This window comes from Epinephelus moara, chromosome 10 (genome assembly GCF_006386435.1).
Source record: "Epinephelus moara isolate mb chromosome 10, YSFRI_EMoa_1.0, whole genome shotgun sequence".
Classification (NCBI taxonomy): Eukaryota; Metazoa; Chordata; class Actinopteri; order Perciformes; family Serranidae; genus Epinephelus; species Epinephelus moara.
In genome coordinates, this window is record NC_065515.1 from 1,820,099 (window position 1) to 1,837,211 (window position 17,113).

The window sequence follows — 17,113 nt, forward strand, 5'->3', positions numbered from 1 at the left end:
CACACACACACACACACACACACACACACACACACACACTCTCACAATCGTGATCCACTGACTCAGATTAGAGTGTTTCTGTGTGTGTGTCCTCTTGTCTTTTTACACTCCCTCTTTTTCTCTTTCCTCTCTGACTCCACACACCCCTCCAGAGACCTCCCACACACACACACACACACACACACACACACACACTCACACACAGAAACGCATGCACACACACACACACAGAGCGCTGCGAGGCAGTAGAACAGCTCCATATGGTAATATTTAAGTTTATACTAATGTCAAAGACTCTTCATTCACACATTTCACTGTATGTGCACGTCACACACACAGACACACACAGACACACACACACATACACATACACACACTTAAATGTGTTAACCTCCCGTTAAACAAACTCATCTGGTGAATAAGAGGTTGTGTGTGTGTGTGTGTGTGTGTGTGTGTGTGTGTGTGTGTGTGTGTGTGTGTGTTAATGAGTGGTCATGTCTCTGACGTGACTGCGCTCCGCTCCGACACAGCGACAGCAGAGTGAAGGGAACTGAAGCGTGCAGCAGGTCTCATTAAAGGACGTGTTCACTGTTTTGTTTTTTCAAACCTTATTAAGATGCAGTTTACCGTCAGTCATACAGTAACCATGCAGAGCACGAAGTCACACACACCCTCAGCTGCTGCATGCTGTGTTTTACCACCTTCAAACACCAGCGTGGGTCAGGACAACTGGAGGCTCACACACACACATAGATAATCTGTGTTTCATTGAAATTATATCTAAACTAGAGAGAGATAAGAGTGAGACACTGCGTCTCTGTTTGTCTCATCATAACTCCTGTTTATTCATCTTGTTTGTGCACCAATGAACTTATTTAGTGTTGATGTGCTGCAGTGTTGGTACCAAGTTAGGTACTTTAAGCACACGGACCGACTTACATTGGTACTCCTGAGCGCTGATTCACGTTATATCTATTGGTGCCAGATTTCAATTCCTGCATGCTGCATTCAGGCTGTGACACACGTCAGCAGACACGTTTTCACTCAGATACGTTTTCATTTCATGCAACTGTCTGCACAGACTCCATGTAGACTTGTGTCTCAGCTGCATCTCACGGGCACCACTGCGACCTGAAACATTTATTTACGCTTTGAGTCTTTTTATTCAACAATATCTGCGTTAGTCTGACTCACCAGATGTAGACTGAGGATCCTGCCGTTGGGCGGCTGGTTTCTACCGTCATTCTCCGTTTCTTCTGCTATCTGAGTGATACTGTTTCCAAAGTCCATTTCGCTACGGGAAACAACAGCCTCAAAGCTCAACACCTGCACACTGAAAATGGCAAGTTCTGAGGAAATTTGGATCGTGCAATAAGTCATGGTGCTTTGTTGTTTCAGTGAATTGTTGTAAACATCTACGAGTTATGAACGCAGCTCAGAAAAGCCCAGACTCGTCTCTCAACACTCTCCTGACAGTAGGAGTTGATCTGTCACCTCTTCAAACTCTGACTTGCTTATGGCATTTTACATTGTATGAATTAGCCTAGCAGCTAGCAGAGTTTTCCTCTGCTCACATTTCTTATCTGTGAAATTAAAGTAAATCAAAGCTTTGTTTCCACTGAGGGAAATGGGTTCAGAGGTTGCAGAGGGATACAATCGCAAGGTGGTAATTCTATATATTATTACAATGAGAATTAAGTACACAAAAAAGTACCACTGGGTATCAGTACCGAATTCCAGGTACTGGTATTGGTTCAAACATGAATGTTACTTAATCCTAATCAGTCAGTCAGTCTTTTAAAAGTTCAAACAAGTGACTTTTAGTTCCTGATTAAGTTTTTTTTTTTTTCAGTTTCTGGTATTATTCTGATTAAAAGACTATAATACTAACAGTATGACGCATGTTATGTGTGTGTGTGTGTGTGTGTGTGTGTGTGTGTGTGTGTGTGTGTGTGTGTGTGTGTGTCCAGCTCTGCCAAGAGGATAAAGTGTATGGAAGAGGACGTGGACAGTCCAGGCGAGGAGTCCTACTACCCCAGTCAGGGTCGGTCTCCGGGCAGTGGCAGCCAGGCCAGCAGCTGGCACGACGTGGAGCCAGGTAGGCAATCCCCCCCATCGCCATGACAACCGCATCCTCTAATAACCCCGCCTTGCCTCCTCCCCCTCCTCCTCCTCCTCCACCTCCTCCACCATACACACACACTTCATACACATCCTCAACTTTAACCTGCTGTTTCCAAAGCAGCTTTTGGAAATGGAGCTTTTTTCATGTAACAGTGTGAAGGTGATGCTTACAGCAGGGAGGGGAGAGTGTGTGTGTGTGTGTGTGTGTGTGTGTGTGTGTGTGTGTGAGAGAGAGAGAGAGAGAGAGGATGAGAGCGTGTGTGTGTGTGTGTGTGTTAGTCTTCATGTGTAGGACTCAGAGGTACATGAGAATGAATGTTGGTGATTGTGTCTCAGCACCTGACTTCACTTATAAAGACCCCATCCTCTCCACACAGTCATGACCCGCAAACTGTATCTGTATCTGGACACGTCATCCTTTATGTTGACATATTTATTAGTGTCGTTATCTGGACTGGACCGTGATCGGACCTCAGGATGCTGATCAGGTTGGCGGAGCGAGGAGACTCAGTGTCTGTCAGTGAAATAACACAAAGCTTGAAACCCAAAAGCCTGACTCCCAGGCAGGCAGGTTGAGATAATAGTTCACTTCACTGGAAGTCAAAAGGCAGGCGAGGGTCAAAACCCGGTGGGCAGTCAAAACAGAAGAACGTATCCAGGTGGGGGTCCGGCAGAGGGTCAGGTAGGCAAAGACAAAAGGTGGAAAGCTAAGCAGGTGCAAACTGGACGATCTGGCAGAGAGTGAGTGGAGAAGGGGCAGGATATATGCTGCAGGACTACGGCTGCAAATTTCTATTGTATTCAAAAATTTCCATGGGAATTACCAATTAATAACAGGAATAAAATGTAAATAACCAACACATTCTCACTGCGACCTTTGCACATATGTGGTCATTCAAGATACACTTCTGTTTTCACAGGAAATGTTCAGTTTGCATACAGTCTCTTTCAAAATAAATGCACCACACCAACGGGGTTTGGCTTTGCAATCTTAAGAGGAGCGAACACCGGCCTCCTGCGTGGTTGTCGGTGGTTGTTGAACCCATCCATAACCACTCCCACCCTCCCTGCTCAGACTTCTGCTGCCTTAACTTTCATTGTTGTCCCACTTTGTTTCCCCTGATGCTATCAGGTGCCATTAAACAATAACAGCAACCGGCCATGAATCATGCCGACATGAAAGGACAACTTTTTTGTCTGTGTCTGACGCCAGAAGTTACTGACCAAGCACCGGTTTTTGGCGACATCAGTGTGAGACCCGGTTGAAATAACAGGGTTTTCTGCTTAGGCTGTATTCATCATGTCAGACAGAAACAAACAAACAAACCATCACTAGCTGACACATCTGTAAACCCTTACAATAGAAATGAAAAAATCACCAGCTTCTTAGCATGCTGTCAGCCTTAGAGTGGTCTCCTTTGGTCTGAATCAGGGACTCATGTTGTTCCAAAGTTGTATAATTGCCTAGAGTTGGTTCGTGTTCTCACGGCAGCATTTACAAGAGGACCAGATCAAATGCCTTGTGTGAGAAAGCTGCTCTTGATTGGTCAGAATTTCCATGTGGGAAAAATCCAGGAAGTAAAGCAAACGTTGAAGAAGAGTACACTTGCAAGATAAATGTGACACTTTCTAATGTCACAATGGAGGGACAACTACGCAGGTTGATTTTAGCGCTGCTCATCGTGGACTATATTGCTGTCATTGTTCATTTTAGTCAAACCATACAGTTTGAAAACGAGGGTTACACAAACAAAGAAACACAAACAAACCGCACCAGAGTTTGTTTGTACCTGGACCGAGACCACCTCCTCAAGAAGGTCTCGGTCCAGTGTTTTGGTGTGTTCACACCTGCACAAATGAACCGCACCGAGGGGGCAAACAAACCCAGTTCCCAAGTTCGATTGAGCCGAACCAAACAGGGCAGGTGTGAAAGCACCCCTAGAGTTAAATCTTAATTAAATGCGTCATCTCCTTTAACATTTTCACAAACTTTCATTGAACAATATCAAAAGAGCAATCGCTATGACCCCCCTCCAAAATAAAAGACTTCTCCCTCTCAGGCGTCCAGCTCCTCTCTCTGGACTTCCTCCATTTCTGATTCTGACGCCTCATCTTCATTATCCAAGCTTAATTCCTACTCAAAGCTCAGACAGGCAGAAATATAGAAAAGGCCAAAAACAAAATTAATAAGAGGCAGAACTTGAAAACACACCGTCCTCCTGCAGCTCTCCCTCCTCTGTCTTAAGCCCCTCCCACTAGACAACCACTGTCTTATGCACACGCTTCATAAAGCAACCCAGTGTTTAACCCCATAAAGCCCGTACATTGATTTGTAAAATCTTGCGTGCAGCTCATTCCTCAGCAGCTCCTCCTCGCCTCGCTCTCTCTGTTTACCAGAACACTAATGAGACTTGATTTAGCTGCGAGCCACCACAATGTCGCCTCTTCGGTTGGCTGCTGTAGTGGCTCGAATTTGGCCAGTGTAGACCCCTCAGTGCCGAATGTCACAGCAGACTGGTGGCCAATGGCAGTGCAGGGTCTAATCTGTGTAAAGGCAGCAACAGAAAGTTTTCTGATCTGGCAGGGAGTTGGTGCTGTCCGGTCCCCCAGAGCTGGAGCTTGATCCAGCTGGATTTGGGCCACTACGATCGCTGACTGGGGGTCTGTCTCCGGAACTACATAAACGCAATCTTTAAACCGCAGCTGTGAGCCTTTGGCGTATTTTCACATTCTTCAGCAGCTTTACAACAACTCAGCTCAACTTTAAAAAATTATCTTTCAAATCGACGAACATCACAAGGCACAATTCACACAGGATCAAAGAAATATTACTCCCTCGACACTAAGTCCCGCACATATCTTTTTTCGAAAAAGGTCCGATGGTGGTCCACCAGTAGGGGAGCTACTCTACAGCTAAGCCTCCCCCATCAGTCACATGACCCTGGTCTTAAAGGCGGAAGCACAAAGTGGATGACGCAGAGTCGACTGAAGCAGCAGGTAGCGCTCGTCTGTAGCTTTTACTTTGAAGGGCAGCTTGAGATAACAGGAAGCAGCGGAGTCGGGTCAAGTACGTGTCCGAGCTGAACGGATGTCATTCTGCTGAGATGTGGTCTGAGATGGGGTCCAACTGTACGCTCACAGGAAACACACACCTCCCCTGGGGCTAGCAGCTAACAGGCTAAAGCTAGCTACACGCTGGGATTCAGGTGTCAACAGGTGTGTGTGTGTGTGTGTGTGTGTGTGTGTGTGTGTGTGTGTGTGTGTGTGTGTGTGAGACCTGGGACACACTCTTCTATAAGTACTAAATTGTTGAGGTGTTGCCTCCACCTCTCCCCTCCTCCCTCTCTCAGTATATTCATGCTGCTTTTCTTTTTCTTTCCTCTGTTGCTTTCTTTTCTTTCTTTCCTCCGTCTTGCGTTGGAAAGCTGGATATAAGCTGCGTGGCTCTCTAGCTAGCTCATTCATCTCCCGACAAGGTAAAGACTGTCAACACGCCTTTTATTTTCTCTGTACGTGTCTGTGAAACCGTCACCTCCACCTCCTCCTCCACCTCCTCTTCTCCGCCTCCTCCTGATGGGTAGATACCGTGGTGGTTTTTGGTTTGTCGTTTGGTGTTGTGTCGTGGTTTAGTCTGGTGGACTCCACTCCTCCTCTTCCTCATTCTCCTCCTCATCCTCCACTCATACTTTCTAGCCTCTCTCCTTTTTCTGCATCTCTTCACCTCCTCGTTCCAAGCATCCTTCTCCCTTTTCCCCTCCTCTCTTTTTGTCTCTTCTCCAGTTTTTTCTTCCAACTTTACTGCGTCCATCTTTCACTGTATTTCCTCTCCTCCTTCTGTCCCTTCTCTCCTCTCTCATCTCCTCGTCCCCTCCCTTTAGCTCTCCTCTCTTGTCTCCTTCTATCCTATCCGTTTTTAGTCGCAGTTCCTCCTCTCCTCTCCTCTCTCTCCTTTCCATCTCTTCACCCCTCTCTAGTCCCTTTTTTCTTTCCATCTTTTTCCTTTCATCTCTCCTCTGCTATTTTCCTTTCATGCTTTACTCCCTCCCTCTCTCCTCTCGTATCACCTCTCCTCCTCCCTTGTCTACTCCTCTCCTGTCCTTCTTTCCTCTCCTCTCTTGTTTACTGCTCTCCTTTTCTTCTCTCCTTTCCATCTCTTCTGTCCTCTCTAGTCTACTTCTCTTTTTCTGTCACTCCTCTCTAATCTCCTTTCTCCTTTCCTTCTCTCCTCTCCTCTGTTTTTCCTTCTGCTGTTTTTCTTTCATCCCTTTCTCCCTCCTCTCCTCTCTTGTCTCCTTCTTTCCTTTCTTCTTTTGTCTCCCTTCTCCTCCCTTTCTCCTCCTCTATATTTCTGTCATCATTTCTTCCCTCCTCTTTTCCTCTCTTGTCTCTTTTCTTGTCTCCTCTCCTCTATGGTCTCCTTCACTCCTTTCCTACTCTTGTCTCCTTTGTTGTCTACTCCTTTTCCTTTCCTTTCCTTTTCTCCTCTTCTTTCTAGCCTCCATCTCTGCTCTCTTCCTTCATCTCCTCTCTGGTCTCTGTCTCTCCTCTCCTGTCTTGTCTCCTTCTCTGCTTTCCTTCTCTCCTCTCCTTCTTTCCTTTCATCCTTTTCTCAGTCTTGAAGCACCCTTGGGTGCAGCACCCATCACCCCCCCCCCCTCCCCCACCCTGATCCACTTCACCCTGATCCCGCCCACCTGACAGCATGCTGATGACATCATCATGGCTGTTGATCTTAATAGTCGATGTCAGTGAAGGAAAAAAAGCTCCTGGATGGACGTCAGCACTGTGCATGATACTGTGTGTGTGTGTGTGTGTGTGTGTGTGTGTGTGTGTGTGTGATTATTAAGGTACGTGTGTGTGTCTATTTATTAACTAGTTGTGTATTTGTCACCACCACACACACTTCTGTAAGACTGTAATTCCTTCCATTTACACCTGCAAATATGAGTGTGTGAATGTGTGTTACAGTGATATCTTAAATTAAAGGAGGAAAAAGAAAGAGACAGACAGACAGACAGACAGACAGACAGATAGATAGATAGATAGATAGATAGAGGTGTAAACAGGGTGAGGAAGGAGAAAGTGCTGAGCAGACTCTGCCTCGATTCCACCTGACAAAACCTCTTCAACTGTTCATCACTCACACACACACACTCACGCGCACATACACACACACACACACACGCACACAGCCTCCCCTCACTCTCCCCCTCCTCCTGCTGCACCTCCGTCCATCACTATAAGCCCCGCCCCCTCCAGGTGCATCTCAAACGCTGATGCGTTCAGGTCGCTCAGCGTCTGTGTTGACCTCTGCACTCACACATGACATGTATTCACGCAGGTTTCTGCCTCCGTCACGACGCAGTGCAGGCGACAGGAAGTAAATGATGTTTAATGAATTCAGCAGCAGAAACAGAAACAGAGTCTGATTCTCTCCTGGAGACACGTGTCACTGGGATGTTATGATTTATAATAACATAGCCAAAAGTTTCCAAAGAGCTCTCAGGCTGTGATGAGACTTTGATCATTTAAAAAGACTTAAATCTGTCAAATAACTGACAGACACTATCATGTATTATTGTTATTATTATTATTATTATAGCTATTTAATTCCTAAGTTGTATGGTAAAAGATAAAATTAATGACACTGACTTATTAGTACATTACAAAATAATATTTTTGGCATATTTCTTATTTCTTATTTTATACTTTTATACTCTTAATTTATTTTATATACTTAAATAGTATATTGGCAGTTTTAGAAAGAAAGAAATGTATGTATTCTATAGTATATATTCTCTTAGATTTGTTTTCTAGTTTATATTAATAATTTAGTCATTAATAATTTATTTCTGTATTCTATCACAAAAAGATTGTTTTTTATGATTATTTCTAATTTATGTTAATTTTTTAATAACAATATAGACATTTTCCAATTTTCAGGTAAAGATAGTTTTGATTTGTTTTCTTTCTTGGTTCATTTTTATTTTTATTCGTTTTTAATATATTATTATTTAGTATTTTAATATTTAATTTGTGCTATAAAAACAAAACTAAAATCACTATTTTTCTACATTACTTACTTTACTATTATATTTTTTCACTATTTTTCTACATTACTTACTTTACTATTATATTTTTTTATTAATTATCATTTCTCTTTTTNTGGTTCATTTTTATTTTTATTCGTTTTTAATATATTATTATTTAGTATTTTAATATTTAATTTGTGCTATAAAAACAAAACTAAAATCATTATTTTATGATTTCTTTTAACTATTTTTCTACATTACTTACTTTACTATTATATTTTTTTATTAATTATCATTTCTCTTTTTTATTTATTGTTATTTCTTTATTCTCATATATAAATAATTATATAATTTTTTATAGAATTGCTTTCTGTCTTAATTGTTTTTAATATTGTTAAATTTATTATTTTATGCATTATTATTTTATATTTTATTTGTATCATAAACATTTTTTCAAAATATTTTATAGTAGCATGAAAATCAAATTAAGTTAAATTATATAAACAATAACTGCTTGTTTGTTTAATTTTTAGTCAATTAATTTTTTCTTCAGTTTTGTTTAGTTTTTTGTCATTGTGTGTTGGCCCTTTTTTGCATTTTTTTATTGTTTCTTTATTATTCTTATTTTTTATATTATTGTTAAACTAGTTTTTCTAAATAAACTTCAGTCAGTTAGTGTCGTGTTCAGCGATAATGAAGTCACGATCACGTTGAGAGTCACAAACTGAAGTTAGCACACATGTTCCTCCTGTGACACCCTGCAGCCCCCCTGCTTCTGTCAGCCTCCTCCCTCCCNCCCCCCTCCTCCTCCTCTCCACCACTGGAGGTGCATAAATATGTAAAAATAAGAAAAAGACACGCTGCCTCTGACCCGCTCCTCATCCTCATCATCATGGTTCTTGGCAGGGATGCCGTCGCCCGCCGGCGTTCTAAAGAAGTCAGAGAAGTCTGGTTTCTGCGGCACCGTGCCTTCGCTGAGCGGCACCTCCTCCGCCTCCACCTCCTCCTCTTCTTCTTCCTCCTCTTCCCCCCGAACGGCTTTCACACACCATCACCGGCCCGTCATTACCGGGCCTCGAGGTGAGGTCCTCAACCAGTCAACCCCGACAACCCCTCCCCCCTCACCTCCCTGACTCCTCCCCCCTCACTCACTCACCTCCTCACCCCTCTCCCCCTCCCTCAGTAGGTGTGGGTTTTGTCAGGAGGAGGCACTGCAGAGCAGAGGAGTTTTTCCACCTGTAGAGACACACCTGTAGGCTTCAGGCAGGGTTGTGTGTGTGTGTGTGTGTGTTTATTATGAGTACATCCTCACCTGACCTTCGACCCTCAAGCCCTGCCCACTCTGAACCTGCCTTTTTCCTCTTCTTCTTACTGCCTTTTTAAAATCCTTTGAAAGGTCCAACAACACAGAAACACACTTCCTGTCTGCCAAAGTGTGTGTGTGTGTGTGTGCGTGCGTGCGTGCGTGCGTGCATGTGTGTGTGAGAGAGTAAGTAAAGAGATGAGATATTAGATGATTTTGACATCCAGTAATCAGACCAAATTCATTCATCAGTTCTTGGAAGTCTGAGTGTCCTTGAATGCATCTCAAAGTGAGTTTTCTTCTTTTATTCAAAGACGAAACATCAACATACGAAACATGAAGTGATGAAGGTCATACAGAAAATATTAAGCTTGCATGAAAGTTGAGATTCAGTCAAAGACAAACAAAACAAAACAGAAACACATTATAAAAATCCATACACTGATCTGAGTTTGTGATTTCTACACTAACGTTACTGGGGCTGCCCTGAATGCCTTGATCGTTGCCATGGTAATTGATGTCAAAATCAGTATTTAAACGCTTTGTTTTTATGCCTCTGCGCCGGTGATAGCTGTGGCCGGGCGCATTATTTTTTGGGGTCGTTAGTCCGTCTCATTCTCATGAATGCAATATCTTAAGAACGCCTTGAGGGATTTTTTAAAAATTTGGCACAAACGTCCATTTGGATTCAGTGATGAACTGATTAGACTTTAATGGTCAAAGGTCAGTGTGACCTCACCAAACATGTCTTTGTCCATAACTGAAGAATTCATTCACTAATTCTGACCAAACTTGACACAAATGTCTAACAGGATCAAATAATGAAGGTTAAAAGGTCAAAGGTCAGCTTGACTGTGACATCATCATGTTTTAACATCATATCTCAGGAACAGAAGGGGAGACGTTTGGTCAGATACTGAATTGGTGACTCTAATCTTGAACCTGTGCTGATTGTATACATGGTAAATGGACCTGCACTTGTATCGCTCCTTTCTAGTCTTCAGACCACTCAAAGCGCTTTTACACTGCGAGTCACGTTCACCCATTCACACACGCATTCATACGCTGGTAGCCGAGGCTACTGTACAAGAAGCCACCCGCTGCTCAGTTTTGTGGAGCAACTTGACTGGTTCACAGCAACATACAACTGCAAGGTGGTGATTCTAGTTTATTAACCTGTATCATGCGAGAAGCAGCTGGCTCTCATGTATTTTCACGTTATCTAATCTGGCCTGCGTTCAGAGAAGTTCAGACACCTTGCTGTAAACAAATATTGTGATTCGGTCTATTAAAAAAAGCAAGTGAAAATGAGAATCCAAGACATAAATTGTGCGGAAGTTAAAATTTAGAAATAAAATCTATTATAAAAAAGAACACTGTGGTCGACAAAAATATAACTGTAAACTGCAGGTCACACTCTCCGACTGAAGAGATTTCGAGAATTGGAACGCGGCCCAGCGTGGGTCCTGGGTCGAGTCTCAGACACTAAGTGAAAGCCTCCAGTTGTTTAACTACCTGTTTCCTCCAGCTGAGAAGCTGCTGAGGTTCCTGTGAAAGTTCTTGTGGTCACAAAGGAACCAGATGCAGCTCTGACAGGCTCGGGTGCTTGGTGTCAGTTTGTCTCACAGCTTCTCTGGTAAAGTGATTTTTTTATTCCTGAATGTTTTCCAGCAGTCTGTGGGAGGAAAATCCTGCTCATGTTGGAGCAGATTAGAGGATTGAGAGTGATTTGTGAGCTGATGGGAGCAGCTGAACTCCCGCAGGGCTTAAAGGTAGAGTGGGCACACTTCTGTCAACTTCCTGTTCCTGTGGAAAAAATAAATGAAACAGCCGTCATTAATCCTCATCAGTGACGCTGCGACTTCTCGATCTGGATTCATTCCATCTTCCTCTTCTGCAAGATCTGCTTAGGATCCTCCTCGTCTTCTCTCCTCCTCCCAGTTTTTGGTCAACCCTTCCTCTTCCTCTTCCTCTTCCCATCCCTTCATCCTTCCTCCGCCTCTTTCTCCTCAAGTTCCCTCATCCACTCTCTCTTTTCCTTTACGACTCCACCATCCATCTTCTTCTTTCACCTCTCTTCTCCTTTTTGTTCTCTCCTGCCAGTGATGAGTTATCTCCTCAATCCTTTATCCTCCTCCTCCTCCTGTTCCTTCTCACCTCCTTCCTCCCCTCTCTCTATCCCTCTTCAGCCGACCGACTGTCTGAACTCATCCTTCTTGGTTTGCTTTAACTTCTCACCTTCCTCCCTTACCTCTCTCCTCCTCCTTCCAGTCTTTGGTCAAATTTCCCCTCCCCATCTCCTCCTTCTTTCCCTTACGATCCTTCTCCCTCCATCCTCCATTCATCATCCCTTCATCCTCCTCCTCCCCCCCTGCAGTGCAAATGAAGGATCTCTGCCATTTCAATTCCTCTCCTCCTCCTTATCGTTTATCAATCCACCTCTTGATGGCGAATATCTTCTTCAAGGAAAAGTTGGCAGGGGGGAGGTGGAGGGGGAGGAGGAGGTGGAGGCGGAGGAGACGAAGGAGGAGGAGGAGGGGTAGGAGGGTGTCTGAGGCAGTGAAGCGAGGCAATTTGCAAAGTGGAACTAATCCCGGCCCTTTCTTCTGTGTTCGACATGCAGGCCGCCGCTCCTCAATACCACACACACACACACACACACACACACACTGTTGTTGCGTTATTAAAGGAAGACTCACACATTTTGGAAAATCCTCTTGTTTGCTGTCTTTGACAGACGAGACGATCGATATCAATTTTGCCTCCGTACGTTCAGGACAAGGAGCTTCACATTTTCAGCTCCACTACCGGAAACAAAAGATAAATCTTTAGTTTCTTTTTCTTTTTCAGTCCGACGCCTTCACCAACCTGGTGTTACTCCCAACTCATCAAATCCAGACACTTGGTCAGTGGCCCTTGGCGTCAGATACTGACACACCAAGCCACCCTTTGGAGTGGTATGAGATGCAGCAGGCAGCGATGACGCTCCAAAAAACTACTGTAGAATAAAAAGCAAGAAAGTCCGCAGAGGGTGGGAGTTGAGGTGGGTGGGTCAGACAAGCTGCAGGCTTTCAGCCGGGAGACCGGACGTACATCACACGACTTTGTGTCAGTAACAGACATAGTTATTTTAAGGCAAAAAATGATGCTTTCTTTAAACCTAACCGTGTGCTTTTGTCGCCTAAACCTGAGGACGTAAACTTAAAATTGACGGGGGTTGTTTACCAACGTTCTAAGTTTATTTTGAAAAGAGACTGTGTGAGCAGAGACTGTACATTTCCCGTGAAAACAAAAGTTTATTTTGAACAGGCACAATGCGTGTAATGAGCAGAACCTGACACACTGCCCCTGTGCATCCAAAACTGACGCTGGAGGGTATCTCGAGGGTCATAGTTTGACGTGTAGAGCCACTGACTCATTGTCTGTGTTTGACAAGTCGGTCAGCCATTCCGAGAGGTCTGGTAAAACACTGTCAGGCTAACATTACTAGCTAATGCTAGCAAGCTTTAGGTACTTTTTTCTACCTCACTGTTCCAAGAAGTCTGGTGAAACACTGTCAGGCGAACGTTACTAGCTAACATTAGCTAACTTTAGCTACTGTTTTCTGCCTACTAGGTCAATCATTCACAGAGGTCTGGTGAAATGCTATCAGGCTAATGTTACTAGCTAACTTTAACGTACTTTGGCTACTAGCTTTAGGTACTGTTTTCTACCTGCTAGGTCAACTGTTCCAAAAGGTCTGTCTGGTGAAATGGGGAACTGCCCATTGGTTCGACATCCCATTGTTCCGACCATATTAAACTCATTGTTCCGAAGTCCCGTTGTTCCGAAATCATCATGATGCCCTGTGGTTAAGGTCTGGTTAGGTTTAGGCACAAAAACCACTTGGTTAGGGTCAGGAAAAGATCATGGTGTGGGTTAAAATGAAAAAGAAAGTGACAAACACATAAGCTGTGAGCCTGCTCCACCTCAAGCCTTTCCCAGCTGACCCAGAGCCGGTCTCGGCGCACCATACGCCCGCAGCGAGCCGTTCAGCACCGCGGACAGTCGGACTAATGGGATGTCGAACCAATGGGCTGTTGGACCAATGACATGGACCCGGTGAAATGCCGGGTTGTGGCTGAAAACACAGAGAAGTTGTCACAGCACATTGTGACTGCATCCGACCTGAGGCCTGTTTAACTCAACACTTTCATGTTAACGTTTGACATCAGTGGACTCTGCTCCTCCAGACTGGGAACAAAGGTTTTTGATCCACATCTGCTGCTGTTTCTCAGTGATTTTTTTTCATACTACTCCCCTTTACATTCTGCTATTTTTTGGAACTTTAAGTGGCCTTTGTTTTTTCCCAGTGTGAATGATTGGAACAGCCGTGAGCAGCCCACATCACTGACCTCTGTGCAGCGTCAGTAGTCTCCAGTTGCCGGCCCTCCATCTAGACGACAGTGATGTATGACGTCATGCAAAGAAGCCGAAACGTTGTTTAATTTGATATTGTCACAGAGCTCTTTCCACACTGAAGCAATCGGAGAGGTTTGGTTCTTGCAGACCCAGCACATTACTGTATCTGCATTAAGTACTGAACTACAGCAGGTTAGCCTAGCTTAGCATAAAGAATGGGAACAGAGGGAAACTGCTAGCGTGGCTTTCGCTAACTTCAAAAATGCATCTGCCAACACCTGTAGAGCTCGCAGATTAACACGCTGTGTCTCGTTAGTTTAATCTGAACACTCACTGACATGATGTGCTGGAACTATTTGTTGATAGACAGCAGACGGTGTTGTGACTTCCTGAGGTCTTGTTGTTGCCATGAGGCTGCCAGGCAACCGTCGGCGATGCTGCGCAGAAGTGCTGCTTTTTATTACTTTTACGGTTACATTTGTATTTATGTAGCATAAGTCTGTGTGTGTGTTTGTGTGTGTGTGTGTGTGTGTGTGTGTGTGTGTGTGTGTGTCAATGAGTTGCTCATGATGAAACACACACACACACAGAGGTGGTTGTGCATGCCTGCATACTGAGTGAGATCATTCCTATTGAAGTACACAAACAGTGTCCCTTTATGGGTGTGTGTGTGTGTGTGTGTACAAGAGAAAGAGAGAGGGCAGAGAAATCCAATGATTACTGTAAATACATTGGCCGCAGGGTACACACACACACTCACACACACTCAGTCAGTGTGTATTGTCAGAGTGATAAATCACAGCGGACTTTAAGTGAATTAGTGCAGCAGCTTTAACTCTCAATCCCTCTCTCCCTCCGTTATCTGTCTCTACCTCTCTTTTCCTCCTCTCTGTACATCACAGTCTGTAACGAGGCTTCGGCCACTAACGAGCAATCAGAGAATATTAGACCAATTAGAGCCCTAATTAGATTAGAGAGGAGAGGAGAGGAGAGGAGAGGAGAGGAGGAGAAGAAAGAAAAGGAACGGTAGATAGAGGAAGAAGCAAGAAACAGAGGAGAGGAAAAACAAGAGGAGTGACTGGAAAGTGAGGAAAGGAAAGGACAGTAGGAAATAAGGAGAAGACAGTAAAAAGAAAGAAGTAAGGGAAGAGAAGGAGAGAGGGAGAGGAACAGGAAGAAAGAAGGGGAGAAGGAGGGGAGGAGGATAAAGGGAGAGGAGGAAAGAAAACCAGAGAGGAACATGGAGTAGGAAGTAAGTGAAGACGGTCGGAGAGGAAAAAGACAGGAAGAACGAAAGAGGACGTGAGGGGGAGAGGAAAAGGAAGAGAGGAGAAGGAGATGAGAAGGGAGTAAAGAAGAGGAAGAGGGAGGAAGAAATGAAAGGAGAAAAGAGGAGAAAAAGATGGAGAAAAGGAGAGGAGGAAAGGAAATGAGAGAGAAACATGGAGTAGGAAGCAAGAGGAGAGGAAAAAGACAGGAAGACGGAAAGGGGGGGTGAGAGGGGGAGGAACAGGAAGAAGTAAGTGAGGAGAGCAGAGGAGTAGAAGGAGGAGAAAGGAAAAGCAAAAAGGAAAAAACTGGAGAGCAGGTAATGAAGGAGGAATAGAGGAAACAGGAGAGTGAGAAGGAAACGAGAGAGGAACATGGAGTAGGGGATGAGTGGGGACGAGAGGTGTGGAAAAACAAAAAGAAGGGAACGAGAAGTGAGAGGAGGAGAGGAAGGACAAAAGAAAATGAAAGGAGGAGAGAAAAATGGAGGAAAGGAGAGGAGGCGAGGAAATGAGAGAGGGAAGTGAATTAGGACATGGGAGAATGAAGAAAGGAGAGGAAGGGAATTAAGGAGGAGACGAGACAAAAAGGAGGGAGGAAAGTCAGAGAGGAGGTGAGTGGGAGAAGGAGGAAATAACTTGAGAGTAAAGGATGAAGGAGAGAAAGAGGGAACACAAGAGGAGAGAAAAGGGTGAAAAGAAGAAGGGAGCAGGAGAGGAGGAGAAGTAGGAGAGGGCAGGAAGAAAAAGGAAAGAAGAGAAAGGACAGTAAAAGAGGCAACAATGGACAAAAAAGGAGGGAGCAAAGAAGGTTAGAGGAGTTTAGAGGAGTGAAAGGAGGAGGAAAGGAGAGCAAGGAGGAGACAACTGGAAAAAGCAGAAGATGAAGAAAGGAAAGGAGAAAACAAGAGAGGAGGAAACAAGATAGGAAAGGAGAGAAAGAGGGGTAGGAGAGAGGAGGAAAAAGGTGGACAGAAGAGAGGAGGAAACAAGATAGGAAAGGAGAGACAGAGGGAGGAGAAGGGAGCAAAAGAGTAAAGAAAAAAGGAGGAGACGAGAGTGGCGTTGAGAAGTGGACGAAGGAAGAAAGGGAAGGAAACAAGGGAGAACGAAAAGACAAGAGAGGATATAACCGAGGACAAGAGGAGAGGAAAGGAAAGGAAGGATGAGGAGAGGAAGAGGAAACAATAGACAGAAAATGAGTGAGGAAAGACAGAGAGGGGGAAAGTAGAAGGAAAGGAAAGGAAAGGAAAGGAAAGGAAAGGAAAGGAAAGAGGAGACAACTGGAAGCAGAGGATGAAGGAGGAAAGTAGGGAACATGAGGAGGGGAAAAAGTACAAAGGAAAGAAGAGGAGAAAGAGAAGGAGAAAAGAGTAAAAGGTGCAAAGAAAGGGGAGGGAACCAGATAAGAAAGGAGAGGAGGAAGAGGAGGAGAAAGGAAGTGAGGGGATGAAGGAGGAAACAAGAGGAGAGGAGAGGAAAAAGCGCAAAGAATAAGAGGAGGACACAACTTAGGAAATGAGGAGGAGAAAATAGGAAAAGAGTAGAGAAAATGAGGAAGGAGCAGACAAGAGAGGAGTGGAGAGAAGGATGAGCAAGGAAGAGACAACTGGAAAGCCATGGATGAAGGAGGAAAGGAGGAAGCAAGAGGAGAGGAAAAACCGCAAAGAAAAAGAGAGGACGGAGGAGACAAGAGAGGAGGAAAAAGCATTAAGGAAAGGAGAGAAGGAAGAGGAGGTGAAAAAAGGAAAAGAATGAAAAGAAAAGGAGGAAGGAGGAGACGAGTGAGAGGAGTGTAGAGGAGGAACATAAATAAATGTGTTCACTGACCTCCACACACACACACACACACACACACACACAGTTTGATTGACAGCTGGGTGAGAGAGGTGCATCATGGTCCGTTGTCATTGTTTCATCTGCTCTGCTGTGTGTGTGTGTGTGTGTGTGTGTGTGTGTGTGTGTGTGTGTGTGTGTGTGTGTGT

At 44.3% G+C, this 17,113-nt stretch overlaps 1 protein-coding gene across 1 annotated transcript in view; it reads left to right on the plus strand.

The window, feature by feature from the left end:
- The window catches only part of nfia (nuclear factor I/A), a 259,376-nt gene that overhangs the window by 224,064 nt on the left and 18,199 nt on the right, over positions 1-17,113 (plus strand). The window contains exons 6-7 of the mRNA XM_050055571.1: positions 1,971-2,098; positions 5,550-5,600. Coding sequence (XP_049911528.1) covers positions 1,971-2,098; positions 5,550-5,600 — 179 coding nt within the window. The remainder of the gene's footprint in view (positions 1-1,970; positions 2,099-5,549; positions 5,601-17,113) is intronic.